Below are 13,536 nucleotides of genomic sequence, written 5' to 3'. Positions count from 1 at the left end.
TTGATCCTTTTAGCACTGAGCAAAATATCTTTTAATTTTCCCAGACTGTTTAAACGGTTGATTTACTACACTTTTACCATTCTCAGGAGTTTTTAACCTATGCTATTATAATTGTCTTCCTGCTGTTGTCTTATGTTGCTTTATTCTTCTAATGGACTACTCACTAGCAGCCCTGAGCAGAAATTGCTGAAGAATGGGGAACAAATTTCTTTTTTTAAAAAAAAAATTTTTAGAAGTACAGAAATGCCTTTCTACAATACGGAGATTATTACTAGATTGTGTGCTGGAGTGGGTGGTGGTTACTGTGTTGTTATTGTTTTTAAAAATGGAAATGGTCAATAGCGTTTCCCTCTTAAATTTTACTTCAAGTAGAACAGCAGTTAACGCTATTTTTTAGAAAAATAAAATTCCCAGCACATATGCTACAAGAGACCACTTTAACCAAAGCAGCAGGGTTTTTTTTAGTAAATAAACGGGAAGCAGAGGAAGTATTCTCTAAAAAAAGAAAGCCGCAACACATTACAGCACATTATGTACACATATACAAAGAGACAGATTATTTTAAACTAGAAGCAGAGCTACAAGCCCCTGGGCTAGCGAGATGAAGATGATAAATTTATGAGTGTTTATCTGTGCTCCCTTCACAACAGATGTCTACGTGGCTTCGCCAGTATCTCTCACCGGGCCGCTCGTGCATTATCAGGTTTGCAGCAATTCAGAGGGAAAAGCAGCTCACCAGGGATTCAAAAACATGAGATGCTGAACAAACTGTGAAACGCAGAGAGAGAACGTTTGAGACACATATCTTGTCAGAGGGAATAGAATTCAGATGTGGCAGGGACAGGCATTTGAGGCCTAGCCAAGCAAACAAACACTGAATCACAGAAGCCTGGAGTTGCAAGATGCTCTCTTCTCCTTCCTTCCCAACAGCATCATCAGATCTAGGCAACTGCGGTCAAAGTTATCTTAGGGATGAGCTAACATGGGGCCCTTCAGATGTTATGTGACTACAACTCCCATCATCCCTGACCATCGGGCTACACAGAGAGAGAAATCTGATTCGGTTATCGTTTAAAGCCCAGCTTATTTAATTCACAGTTTTCTGAAACAATATGTGAAGTGAAGCACAGCCCTCCTTCAAAACTGGCACATCCTTGGATTTTGCTACGCAGTTCTGCAGCTGAGTACAGTGTACAAAAAACAGGGGTGCGAAGAAATGTGTGTATTAGTGGAAAGTAACACACCAAAATGTATTGCATTAGGGGAAACTGCTTTGTAAGAACATGTACATGAGGCAATATTGCACAGAAACATGTGTATCTCAGGAGAAACTCACACGAAAATGCTGGTGAATTTTCACGAGGACTTTAAAAAAATATTTATCACTAACAGATGTGGGAATACAGGGAGCTGAAAGGACTGGGGAAATGACCAACAGAAAACTCAAAATTGATAGATACGCCCATGCCCAGGCAAATACAATTCAACAGAGTCCCATTACCAGAACCCCTGAACAAGGTCTTCTTCTTCAGCAACATGGCTTTCCCAATAGTGGTTCCCCACTTCTCTTCCCCTGACAGAGTTCCCTGTGAAGAGGGATTGGCTGAAAAATTACTCTGCAAATCATAGCTCTGGACAGGGAATAGGAGTCTCCCAGAACTCTCAGCATACTTAACAGACTGCAGCTCCCACAATTCTTTGAGGCATCAATTCAGGTCTCTAATGCTCCTTCAACAAACAAGGATATTTCCAAGTGCTTGAAAACCAACATGTCTCCTTTAAGTCTTCCCGTCTTTCTAACTCTGGTATGCACATAATAATTTTTTTTTGACAGTACATTTGCAGCCTGATCCAGCAAGGACTTAGGGGCCCAAGCTCACGTATCCATCCTAGCAATTTTCAGAGACTGGAGATTTGAGGGATTTAGATGAATTTCATTTATGTGGGTAATGATATCATTCCTTCCATGTACAAAACTGAATACTTCAATTGAATTTTGAATTCTTACTGAGTTCTACACAAGCCCAAGATAATGGCTATTTGTATGCAATTTCCAGAAAAAATAAAATAAAACAGGGAACAAACTGCTACATGCGAACTAAACAGTCTTGCTCGACTCAGTTTATTTGGGCCTCCAAACGCTTTCTCAGTACTGTGAGCAAATTAGATATCAGTTTTTATCAAACAGCCAAGCTCCTGAAAAGGATCTTCCGATTCAAGAGTGTTGGTGACTGGCTCAGAACCGCCTTCCCCAACCTGGTGCCCTCCAGGTGTTTTGGAGAGCTCCCATCAGTCCCAGCCAGCACATGATGATGGGAGCTGTAGTCAAAAGCACTTGGGGGGCACCAAGTTGAGGAAAGCCGCTCTAAGAGTACACTCATGAAAACAATACACGTTATTAGTTCTATAGTTCATCTTTGAAATCTGCTCCTTGAAATGCAACATGACTGCTCTCTGCTCACACAGGAGAGCATTTAATACAAGCTGTAGTTAAACAGCTCTGGGGGGCAAGGAAATTGCACACTACTACCTGAAAAGAGCATGCATTTTGTCTGAGCACATCCTTCTGACTGATGCACAAAGAGCCCAAGAGCCTTTCTGCAAGGTCTGCCAGACTGGCACATCATTCCCCTTATTGTGGGCTGAAATGAAATTCATTTTATTAATTTTTGATGCAGCCATCCCAGTGCTTTTGACAGAAGGTTATATTAAGTTGCCAGTTCTTCTTTCTTCCTTTCTCTATAATTCATCTGACAATGATGTCCAACTCTCCCTCTCTTCCTCTCTCTCACACAAACCACCAATAAAAACTGAGAATTGTTCAGCTTGGCATCGCTGTCATTCTGTTTTGTGGAATGACAGTAGCTATAAAGCAATGGAATGCCTATCGCAAAGGCTAAGTAGAACTGTATGTGCGTCTCTTGCAGCCTACTGGTCTCACAAGATTCACCAATGAAACTAACATTTGGAACTCGGGACACGCAGGTCCTGCTATCCAAACAAAATGCATTTCCAGGAAATCATTCACTGCCCCCCCACTTCTAGCTACTCTCTGAAGACTAGAAAAGAGACACTCTTAAGAATATTAGTGGGGTGGGCAGGGGAAGGACTAGACCATGTGAAAATGAACATAATATTTTAGCTGCAGTTCATTCATTTTCAGCTTTATATTCTTGTTATAAAAAAGCGCGCCTAGACATTCCATTGCTTTGCCCATAACCTGGGTTGAAGGTGCCATTTAGCTCCTAGCTTTCATATCTCAGTTTCTAACACTGTTCAAAGTCATGCCTCCTAGCTCACATCCGGCATAACACTTAAGTCAATGTACACTGCCCAGGGATGCTAAACCTTTGCACTGCCTGGACTGCAAACTGATTTATATACTTCTGTATCCCCAAAATGGCAAGAGCACCTCAACGGTACTTGGTGTGCCATTTGTATCTGCATCTCAGTGAGCAAGGGTTTCATGAAAGGCATATGAGTCCATTCCTATATTTGTATACCCTCCAACATTTCTCCAATGAAAATAGGGATGTCCTATTCTATAATAATAATAATGTGAAAAATGAACATAATGTTTTAGCTGCAGTTCATTCATATTCAGCTTTGTATTCTTGTAATAAAAAAGTGTCCCTAGACATTTTGTCGTTGGACCCATAACCTAGCTCCTAGCTTTCCTATCTCTGTTTCAAACACTGCCTAAAAGCAGAACCCCATGCATGCCTATTCAGATGTAAGGCCTAATGAATTTAATGAGACATGTTCCTAGGGTTTTGTTCCAAAATACTGTTCAAAGATCAGATCCCTAAAATAGGCATCAAATAAAGAGCATGGATTCTAACATGCAATAAAAGGGCGGGGGCACTGAAACAGGTATAAAATTAAGGTAACACAAGAGAAATTAAACAGCTCATTTGCCAGATGTGCTCTGGGATAAACCAGGCCTGTACAAAGCAGATTGCAATCATATTTTTTATTTAAATGAGGTTTTAAACTGGTGGCAGTAGGGGACTGGCAGCAGCGTCCGCTTCAGAACAAATCACCCCTCTGGGGTAAGGTGGAAAAGGATTATTATTATAAGTGTTCAGGTAAGGGAGGACTAGAATAAGGCATCAAGGGTAAAGGGATACATGACAACTATTCAGAAAGACCAAAGGACTATAGGCTAAAACACAAGAGTTGATATTGTACTATCAGCTTCAATATGTATGTAAGTGGGCAATTGCCAAGAAAATCCAATACAATCACATTTGACTTCAAAAGAGAAAACTTCAAAAAAATGAGGGGACTGGTAAAAAGGAAGTTGAAAGGCCAACTCAAGAAGGTCAGACCTCTCCAAAATGCTTGGGAGGTGTTTAAAACTACAATATTAGAAGCTCGGTTAAAATGCATACAACAAATTGAGAAAGGTACCACAAGGGCCAGGGGGGTGCCTGCACAGATAGCCAGCAGAGTCAAATAAACTATCAGAGGGAAGATTTCCTTTAGAAAATGGAAGACTTTGAACAAAGGAGGAGAACAAAAAGGAACACAAACTTCAACAAAAGATATACAAGCAGACGATATGGGATGCTCAAAAATAATTTTTGCTAAAAACGTAAAAGACCACCAACAACACTATTTAAAGGCATTAGTAGCAGGAGACTAGCTAGGGAGGCTGTTGGACCTTTGGATAACAAACAAGTCAATTGTGTGCTGAAGGACGAAAAAGACTAAAGAGAACCCGAAGGATTCTTCACAGCAGAAGATATAAGGCAGATCCCTGTGCCTGAAGTAACTTTCAAAGGAAGGGAGCTTGAGGAATGCACTCCTCACTGTTCAGAAACTATGCCACTGATGCTGCACACACAACAGGGACACGCTCTCAGCACACACCCCTGCATCATCACACACAGTGCCATTCATCCATCAACCCCCAGTGGTGCATACAAAGATGACCCATCTACTGCCAGGAGAGGAAAGAGAGCCCAGCTAACATAGCACCCATGTAGATTCCTGATCAGGGGCCTGAAAAAACCCATCCACAGCCCCTCCATGGGACAAGGGTTTAAGAACCACACAAGGAGGGCGACCAGATTGCTGGTGGTGTGCTGTGACTTGGTGCCGAGTTTCGCCACGTTCTGTTACGGCAATAAAGTCAAGGTAGTCCTGGATGCAATGTTGACTGTTTTGTTTTTGAAATCCCCTTCTCTCTGAAATTCCTTGTGCCAGATCCAGGGCTGGTGTAACGTTCTGCCATTGCAAGTGGCATGGCCATAGTCTGGTGGAGGAGCATATGGCTAAAATGTGCTTCTCACCTGTACTATCCCTGTCCTAAGTCTGTTTCTTATGGGGGAAACAACCACCCCAAAGAATGCTGTGCTGATTTCAAGTTCTTACTACTATCATGTTCTGCTTCAACAAAAAATGCTCACAGAAGATTTCTAACATGAACACAGCCCAGCTCTTTTAAGAAGATATAGAAATAATTACTAAGATAGTGATATCCAAAACAAATGTGAAGAACATACCTGTAATAATAATAATAACAGCCATAATATAATCAAAATTGAGCACTTTTCCAAGGATAAACTTAAGCAATGGAAATGAAAGCAATAGGATTTAGGCTGCAGGCCTATACAGAGTTAGCTGGGAATGAATTAAGTGAAATTAAAAAGTGCTTAACTGGCTGGATCATGCCCAGCATATAATTGCAAACATATAAAAGTATGCATGTTACACCTATGAAAAGATCTCCAAACAACACATCCCTCCACGATACACATAAAACACCATGTAAAGCCCTAAAGTTCCTTCTTTAGGCCGAACACTTGGTAGAAGTGGGTATAACAGATGTTCCACTATTTGGGAAAGCCAATACCATCTTTTTGACAGTAGCTAGGATCCAAAGAGCAGCTACTTTAGGTACACTCAAGGCACAGCCAGTGGAATACTGACTTTTCTTTCCAACCTGCAATCATAGATCACGAACGTATCTTGAAACACCCCTCACTTTCAAATGAGGTTTGTCAGGGTTAAGATTGGGAAACTGCCACGTGAGAAAGAGATGCTAAACTCCCTATGGCATGCTGAATGAATCACAGTCCTTTTGATCCATGCATAGCATGTAAGCACATACCAACTAATTTTGCCTACACACAAAGGTGCTCCGAGACATTCACAGCACGCAAGACAGTAAAAGAGAAGTTTCCTGCATTCGAGTCTAAATTTAACGATCAGTACATCGCGGAGTCAAGCCGATGGGATACGACCTAGTTCAGCTCAGGACAGCTCACCCATTCTCTCTCTCTAAGGAAGAGAAGAATCCAACAAGACAGCCACTAGAATTAACTGAAAACTGCTGTCTAGCAGCATAGAAGGAATATGCTACACACTGGAAAGATTTAAGAGATTAAATCCCACACCGCTTCCAGTTTACGGGAAAGGATAGTGCAACTTTCCTATATAAGGTCCCAGACCCATTTCCAATTCACCTCCCCTGGGTCATGTGTCTTATTTCTGTCTGCAATGCACATAAAAGTGGATTCCTTTTGTCTAACCCGCCTACAGATAGCTGTCTTCTGCCCTTAGGGTCAAATATCTAGCCTCCTTTGTTTTGCTAAGCGTGGGCAAACTTGCATTTGAATCCAGGTGTGTCCAGTCTGAAATATTAAAGGTCAAGGTGAGGTCAAATGGAGATTTATTGAATAGTCGAGAAAATATATGTCCAAGGAAGAAAAACCCTTCCTTCCTTACTCTCCTCCCCACCAGGAACAGGTTAAACTCCATCAGCCAAACCAGAACAGCATTTTGATCTTGTGGATATATAGCCCTGTCCATAAATCCACTCAAGACTGACATCCCCCACACAAAATTTAAGCCAGGAATAGGCAGCACCATTTTGTAAAGAAAAAAATATGCCCCCCAGCATGTCAGCTTCTAGGACACCACAACCTGTGCTTTGCATTGCCCATTAATTCCAGATGCCTGTGAACTGACTGGAGCTCCTCAGTGACCAGGCAAAGGCTAGCTGCACTTGGGGGCATTCATTCTTCCCTCTTAGCACAGCACAGGTTGCAAGAGGCACAGAATCCCCAATACCAAGGGCTGAAACCTTCTCAGTTTCCAGCATTCTTCTGCAATCTATGCAGACTTTTTGCTGAACAGGCCTAACACAACGCCCAAACTGGAAGAAGGCTCAGGCTGGGGAACTTCACTTGCCCAAACCACCAACTGGCCCATGCGCAAAGAACAAAAAGAAGTATTTTCTTACACAGCTCACAGAATGCAATCTTGTCATTTAGGCTCCTAGCAAACCCCTTCACATGTAAATTTCCTGCTATGAATACATTCAATCTGTATAAGGTGGAAAAGCAGAAGAGTGGGACGCAGCCACATGAACTGCCACTGAACCCCACAAGTTACCATTCGTATCGGTTGTTTGTCCCACTGACTTGGCCCAAAACTATAATCCCACTGTGGTGAATCCAGGGGTTCGAATCCCCAATGTTATGAAGCTCAGATAGGTGACCTTGGGCCTGTCACTGTCTCTCTCGGCCTAACCTACCTCACAGGATTGTTGTGAGGAGAAAATGGAGAGTGGGAAGAACTCCTTGGAGGAAAAAGTGGGATGTAAGTGCAGGAATAAATAAATACAATCAATAAAACGAGCCGCCTGGTTGCAATTCCTCAGATATAAGGTCTGTGCTTGCATCCAGGTTTTTATGCAGTCGCCACAGCTCAATACCACTGTACTTTAAACAAAAAAGAAAGGCTCCTTGTTCTTTTCAGAACACCCATTAAAACGCCACTCCAACCAAAACCGACTTGTGCCTAAGAAACGGCTTTTCAAGAACCTGGGGGATAAAGGCAGCCTGTGCCCAAGAAACACAATGGTACCTCACCCACGCGCATGTGCGCGAGTGCCTCCCTCTCGCTGAATAAACTCTCTTCACTGTGCACTTTAGGAAAAAAAGAAAATTAAACAACTGGTTGGGTGGTTGTTTCCCCTCAAAGTAACGTTGCAGCACGAAAAAAGAAGCAAGCCCGGGCCCTCACTCGCCCCTTTGAGAAGAGGGGTGCGAGGGTGGCCTCAAAAGGAACAGGTATAAAGAGATGGCATTTGAAAGACTGGGCGCCCTCGGCTCCCCCCAAAGGGCTGGCACCGTCGGGCGAGGCAGGCAGCGCCTCCTTTCCCGCCTTACCTGCCGGAGGATGAAGCTGGTGGAAGTTGTGCTCCCGTCGGACCGTTTCAAGCGGCTTCTGCGGGTCGCCGTGCCTCTGCTCCCCTGGGAAACGGAGCGGAGGGGTAGAGCCTTTTAGGAGACACGCGCCACATTCACACGACCCCCGGCTCCTGGCGCGCCTCAGCCTCCCTGCTCGCTCTCCCCCGCCTCCCACCTCCTTTTCATCCCCGACAGGCGTCTCTTCCGACGACGCCCCCCTCGACGCCGCCAGCAGCACCGAGGACTCGCCCGAGCCCCATCCCCACCCCACCCCCCGAGGCCACGGGAGAAGCGGAGGGAGAGCGCGCCGCCGGCCGCACCTGGAAGATGGGGTCCGCCAGCCCGTTCTTGCCGTACGACGATGGGTGCTTGGACATGCTGCGAGCCTGAGGGCGCGGCGGCGGCGGCGGCGGGGGGCTCTCGCCAAGCGCCTTGCAAGACACGCCGCCCCGGATGGCTCCGGCTGCCGCTCTGCCTGCGCCTGGCAGCTGCGTGCGCGTGGGGATGCAGGAGGAGGCGGCGGCGGCGCGGGGCGCTGCTTGGCGGAGCGGCAGGATCCTTAAAGAGACCGCGCTGCTTTTGCACTCCGCTCCCCCCCCCCCCCTCCCGCAGCCGCTCTCTCACTTTGCAAAGCGCTCAAGCAGAGCAGCGCGAAAGCCAGAGACGGGTTGGGAATCCTCCCGGCGCCCCTGCCCACCCAGCACCAAATTCGGGTCTCCCTGGATCTTTCCCCCACCCCCGACTAGAACGTCGCTCCTCAAGCACACACATTACAGTGGTACCTCTGGTTAAGTACTTAATTGGTTCCGGAGGTCCGTTCTTAACCTGAAACTGTTCTTAACCTGAAGCACTACTTTAGCTAATGGGGCCTCCTGCTGCCACTGCTGCACAATTTCTGTTCTCATCCTGAAGCAAAGTTCTTAACCTGAAGCACTATTTCTGGGTTAGCCGAGTCTGTAACCTGAAGCGTCTGTAACCTGAAGCGTATGTAAACCGAGGTACCACTGTATTTTAAATATGCAGTGGTACCTTGGTTCTCAAACTTAATCCGTTCCAGACGTCCATTCCGAAACCAAAGTGCTCTGAAACCAAGGCATGCTTTCCCATAGAAAGTCACGCAAAATGGATAAACCTGTTCCAGGCTTTTAAAAACAACCCCTAAAACGGCAATTTAACGTGAATTTTACTATCTAACAAGGCAATTGATCCATAAAATGAAAGCAATAATCATTGTACTGTACTATAAAATAAGACCGTATTGTAGATGATAAAAATTAAAATTATTTTTTTTTACTTACCTGCGCTGATGACAGTCGTTGATTAGATGGGGGGCTTTTATTCATTTCCTCAATCACACAATCAATCGATCAGTAGCTGAACTAGGTTCCACACAGTCACAAAAACAAATTAACTGAAAAAGCCTCAAAAATAAAAACACAAAATAAATAGCAAATAAAAAAGCGCCAAATTTAATGTGTTCTGGAAGTCCGTTTGACTTCTGAAATGTTTGAAAACCAAGGCGCAGCTTCTGATTGGTGCAGGTACCCTGGAACCAATAGCCAACAGCTGCATCTGACGTCCAGCTTCCGAAAAACATTCGAAAACCAGAACACTTACTTCCAGGTTTTCAGTGTTTGGGAACCAAGGCGTTTGAGTACCAAGGCGTTTTAGAACCAAGGTAGCACTGCATTAGGTCCTGTAACGTAAGGTTATCAGTCGTTCCCATTTCCCGGGGACAGTCCCCAGATTTACAAATCTGTCCCCATACAAAATCCATTGAAGTTGAAAAGTATCCCCGGATTCATTGAAAAACCTTACTGTAACGCCACACACTTTCTTTCCCATCAACACTTTCCCCCCACTTATTACCACATTTAAAACCATGGAAAGACCTGGTCTGAATAGAGACATTGGATTCTTATCTCATTATACATGATTTTTAGCCATCTCACCCCTTGCTTTTTCCTGTAAGACCAATTGCAGTCGTTAACAGTCGTCAACAGGTTTACCGCACCTATCAGCCAATCACCCATTCCCACCACCCTTCTGAGTAATAACCCGCCCCACCCTCTCACTAGACAGTGGTACCTCGGGTTACATACACTTCAGGTTACAGACGCTCTAGGTTACAGACTCCGCTAAACCAGAAATAGTACCTCGGGTTAAGAACTTTGCTTCAAGATGAGAACAGAAGTCGTGCTCTGGCGGCGCGGCGGCAGCAGGAGGCCCCATTAGCTAAAGTGGTGCTTCAGGTTAAGAACAGTTTCAGGTTAAGAACGGACCTCTGGAACGAATTAAGTTCTTAACCCGAGGTACCACTGTATAAGGGTCTGGTGACTTCTGTTTCAGTGTATCTGAAGAAGTGGGCATGCACACGAAAGCTCATACCAATAACTAACTTAGTTGGTCTCTAAGGTGCTACTGGAAGGATTTAATTTTTTAATTTTTTTGTTTCCCCCCACCGTCAGCCTTTCAAGTGCCCCAGGGGAGGGGGCTTTTGGGGATGCGTCAGGCTGACATAGAAGTTGTGCTCGTGAAAACGCGCCCGCAGCACTTTGGAACTGCGGGTCTTACTTGAGATCGCTTAGCAGTGGTTTCTCCTTCAGCTCATATCCTTGAGCTCAAACCTCGTCGGATTTTTGGGAGAAATAGGGGGGTTATTTCCCCAACACTGCATGTTTTTATAATGGGGGAAACTAGTAACTTCCTCTAAGCTATGCTCCTCAGAAGGGCATAAAGCAATGAGCCTCCAAAGCAGTGGCGTAGCGTGGGTTGTCAGCACCCGGGGCAAGGCAAGTAATTTGTGCCCCCTAACCCATGGATTTGCGCCCCCTAACCCATGGATTTGCCCTAACCCCAGATGTTGCGCCCGGTGCGGCCGGCCCCCCCTGCACCCCCCACGCTACACCACTGCTCCAAAGGTCCATCTAAGTCCACCTTGAGGAAAGCTTTGGCTGTGGTTCGCGGGGCGGGGGTTAGCACCTGGCCTGCATGCAGAATGTCCCAGGTTCAATCCTCAAGCATTTCATGGTAGGAATGGGCAATCACCCTCTTTGAAATCCTGGAGAACCACTGTCATCAAATGTAGACTGTACTGTGCTATATGGACCAATGTTCTGAGTCTGCTACCTAAGCTCTCACAGTAGCCAACCAGATGCCTATGTAATCACATTTGGGAATGTGCATTATTTTCTGTGTTTCTAAGCTAGGCTTTCCTGCTAGCTTATAGATTTTTAAAAACATGATCCCTTTCCATTTCTCAGAAAAGCACATGATTTGAGGTTCTAATTAATGTAGGCCAGATGACTTAAATGTTGTAAAACAACAAAGCCAGGTCATTAAAACCTTTTGATTGGTAAGCATTCTAGTTTGTCTTTCTCTGCTCAGCACCTGTAATGAATAAGCTCAAGCTTAGGTGGCAGTTGATAATATTTTGAGGCTTTAAAAGCATCCTATAACACACTCCCGTCTTGCGGTGCTGTTGCTGATGATAAATGGGCAGTTGGTGAATAAAATGCACAACAAATGGGACAACTTGAATTTTTATCCTGGTAACAGGTTGCATAGCAACAGCAGAACACAAAGGGCTACAAGGAGCCACTATGAACACAGTTAGGTCAAAAAACATTCTCCCCATCTTCTAACATAGGAGCCAGCCCACAGGTACCTTACCTCTTAAATGCAACACAGACTGTGTAGGAATACTTACATGGTTATTATCCTTCACATAAGAGTATCACATATAAATCTGTCCTCAGAAATCAAACACTGAATGTCTCCTTATTTGCGGTCCAGGATGTGGAAATAGGAGTGGCCCTGAATCGGTACGTTTTTCAAGTTGCCACCATATATACTAATAGTGAACTCATTCACTGAGCTCCTGATATAGCCCCAAAGGTGCCATTTACACACGAGAGGAAGATGTCAACCAAGATCTGCTAAAGTGCAAATACATCTTTAGCAGGTGAGGGATATGTGGAGAAGGGGGTAGCAGTTTTATGGAGCAGGGGTGCTCAGTGAGCACAGAATGTTGATGCCCTTGGGGAGGGGGGATAGAGTGGAGTATCTTGGCACTCTGAGCATTCCAATGTCCCATAAAAATATTACCTTTTGACTACAGACAAATTTTGCCATTGTAATATGGTGGTTGTACCTCTTGGCATACTCACTATGGGTGGGGAACCCATGCCCCTCCAGATGTTTTTAGGACTCCCAATTCTCATTATTCATGACTATTGGCCATACTGGCCGGGGTTGATGGAGATTGAAGTCCAGCAACATCTGGAAGACCGCAGCTTCCGGTACCTGTATTATATGCTTTACATGCATTCTTAAGAGCAATTGCAAAGCAAAGGGTTGCATTACCACATTTAGACGAATCTAATGCACTATCAAATTTAATGCACACTTCAATTTTCAAAACCTTTATACCAAAAAGGTATTTGCTGCAGAATGTAAATGCGCCATCAAATCTAATGCACGCCCTAATTTTCATGACATAATTTGGCCAAAAAAGGTGTGCATTGCATTCGAGTAAATACAGTACTGACCTCAATATTTTCAACAAAGCCAGACTGCCATCATGGACCAATAATCCCACCACCCTAAATAGTCCAGAAACACACAGGTTGGTTTAGAGCACTCGTGCATATCCATTGGACCAAATTAAATACAAGGAGCAAAGGAGAGCATGGAGTGCAGGGATGGAGCATCTATAGTCCTACAGGTGTTGTTGGACTTCAATCTCCACCAGCCCCAGCCAGTATGGTCAAAAGTCATGCAACTGGTAGTCTAATATCTCTAGGGCCACATAACTCCCTATTCCTTGGCTGGTGGCAATTTTGAAGGAACCTTCAGTGGAGGAAACTTGAAAGAACTTGCAGAACTATGGAGCTCTCCTACATTCCGTATCAACTCACAGTAGCTTATTTAAGACATTAGTAATGAATCTTGAAAGACGCGGGTGGTGCTGTGGGTTAAACCACAGAGCCTAGCACTTGCTGATCAGAAGGTCGGTGGTTCGAATCCCCGCAACAGGGTGAGCTGCCGTTGCTCGGTCCCTGCTCCTGCCAACCTAGCAGTTCGAAAGCACGTCAAAGTGCAAGTAGATAAATAGGTACCGCTCCGGCGGGAAGGTAAATGGCGTTTCCGTGCGCTGCTCTGGTTTGCCAGAAGCGACTTAGTCATGCTGGCCACATGACCCGGAAGCTGTACACCGGCTCCCTCGGCCAATAAAGCAAGATGAGCGCCACAACCCCAGAGTCAGTCATGACTGGACCTAATGGTCAGGGGTCCCTTTACCTTTACCTAATCTTGACCAAAGGGAGAAGTT

General features: G+C 44.9%; 1 protein-coding gene across 2 annotated transcripts in view; it reads right to left on the bottom strand.

Moving 5' to 3' along the window:
- CACNB4 (calcium voltage-gated channel auxiliary subunit beta 4) overlaps positions 1 to 8,694 on the bottom strand; it is a 133,258-nt gene extending 124,564 nt beyond the window's left edge. For both annotated transcript variants that reach the window (XR_014540446.1, XM_083579208.1), the window contains exons 1-2: positions 8,525 to 8,694; positions 8,184 to 8,267 (exon numbers count right to left, since the gene is read on the bottom strand). Coding sequence is in view for 1 of the 2 variants with exons in the window: in XM_083579208.1 (XP_083435334.1) it covers positions 8,184 to 8,267; positions 8,525 to 8,581 (141 nt within the window). In the remaining variant the exon portion in view is untranslated. The remainder of the gene's footprint in view (positions 1 to 8,183; positions 8,268 to 8,524) is intronic.
- Between the last annotated feature and the right edge of the window lie 4,842 nt (positions 8,695 to 13,536).

Source organism: Podarcis filfolensis (genome assembly GCF_964270895.1).
Source record: "Podarcis filfolensis genome assembly, chromosome: 1".
NCBI lineage: Eukaryota > Metazoa > Chordata > Lepidosauria > Squamata > Lacertidae > Podarcis > Podarcis filfolensis.
Note: the sequence above shows the minus strand (reverse complement) of the source record. Positions and strands in the feature narration are given on the sequence as shown.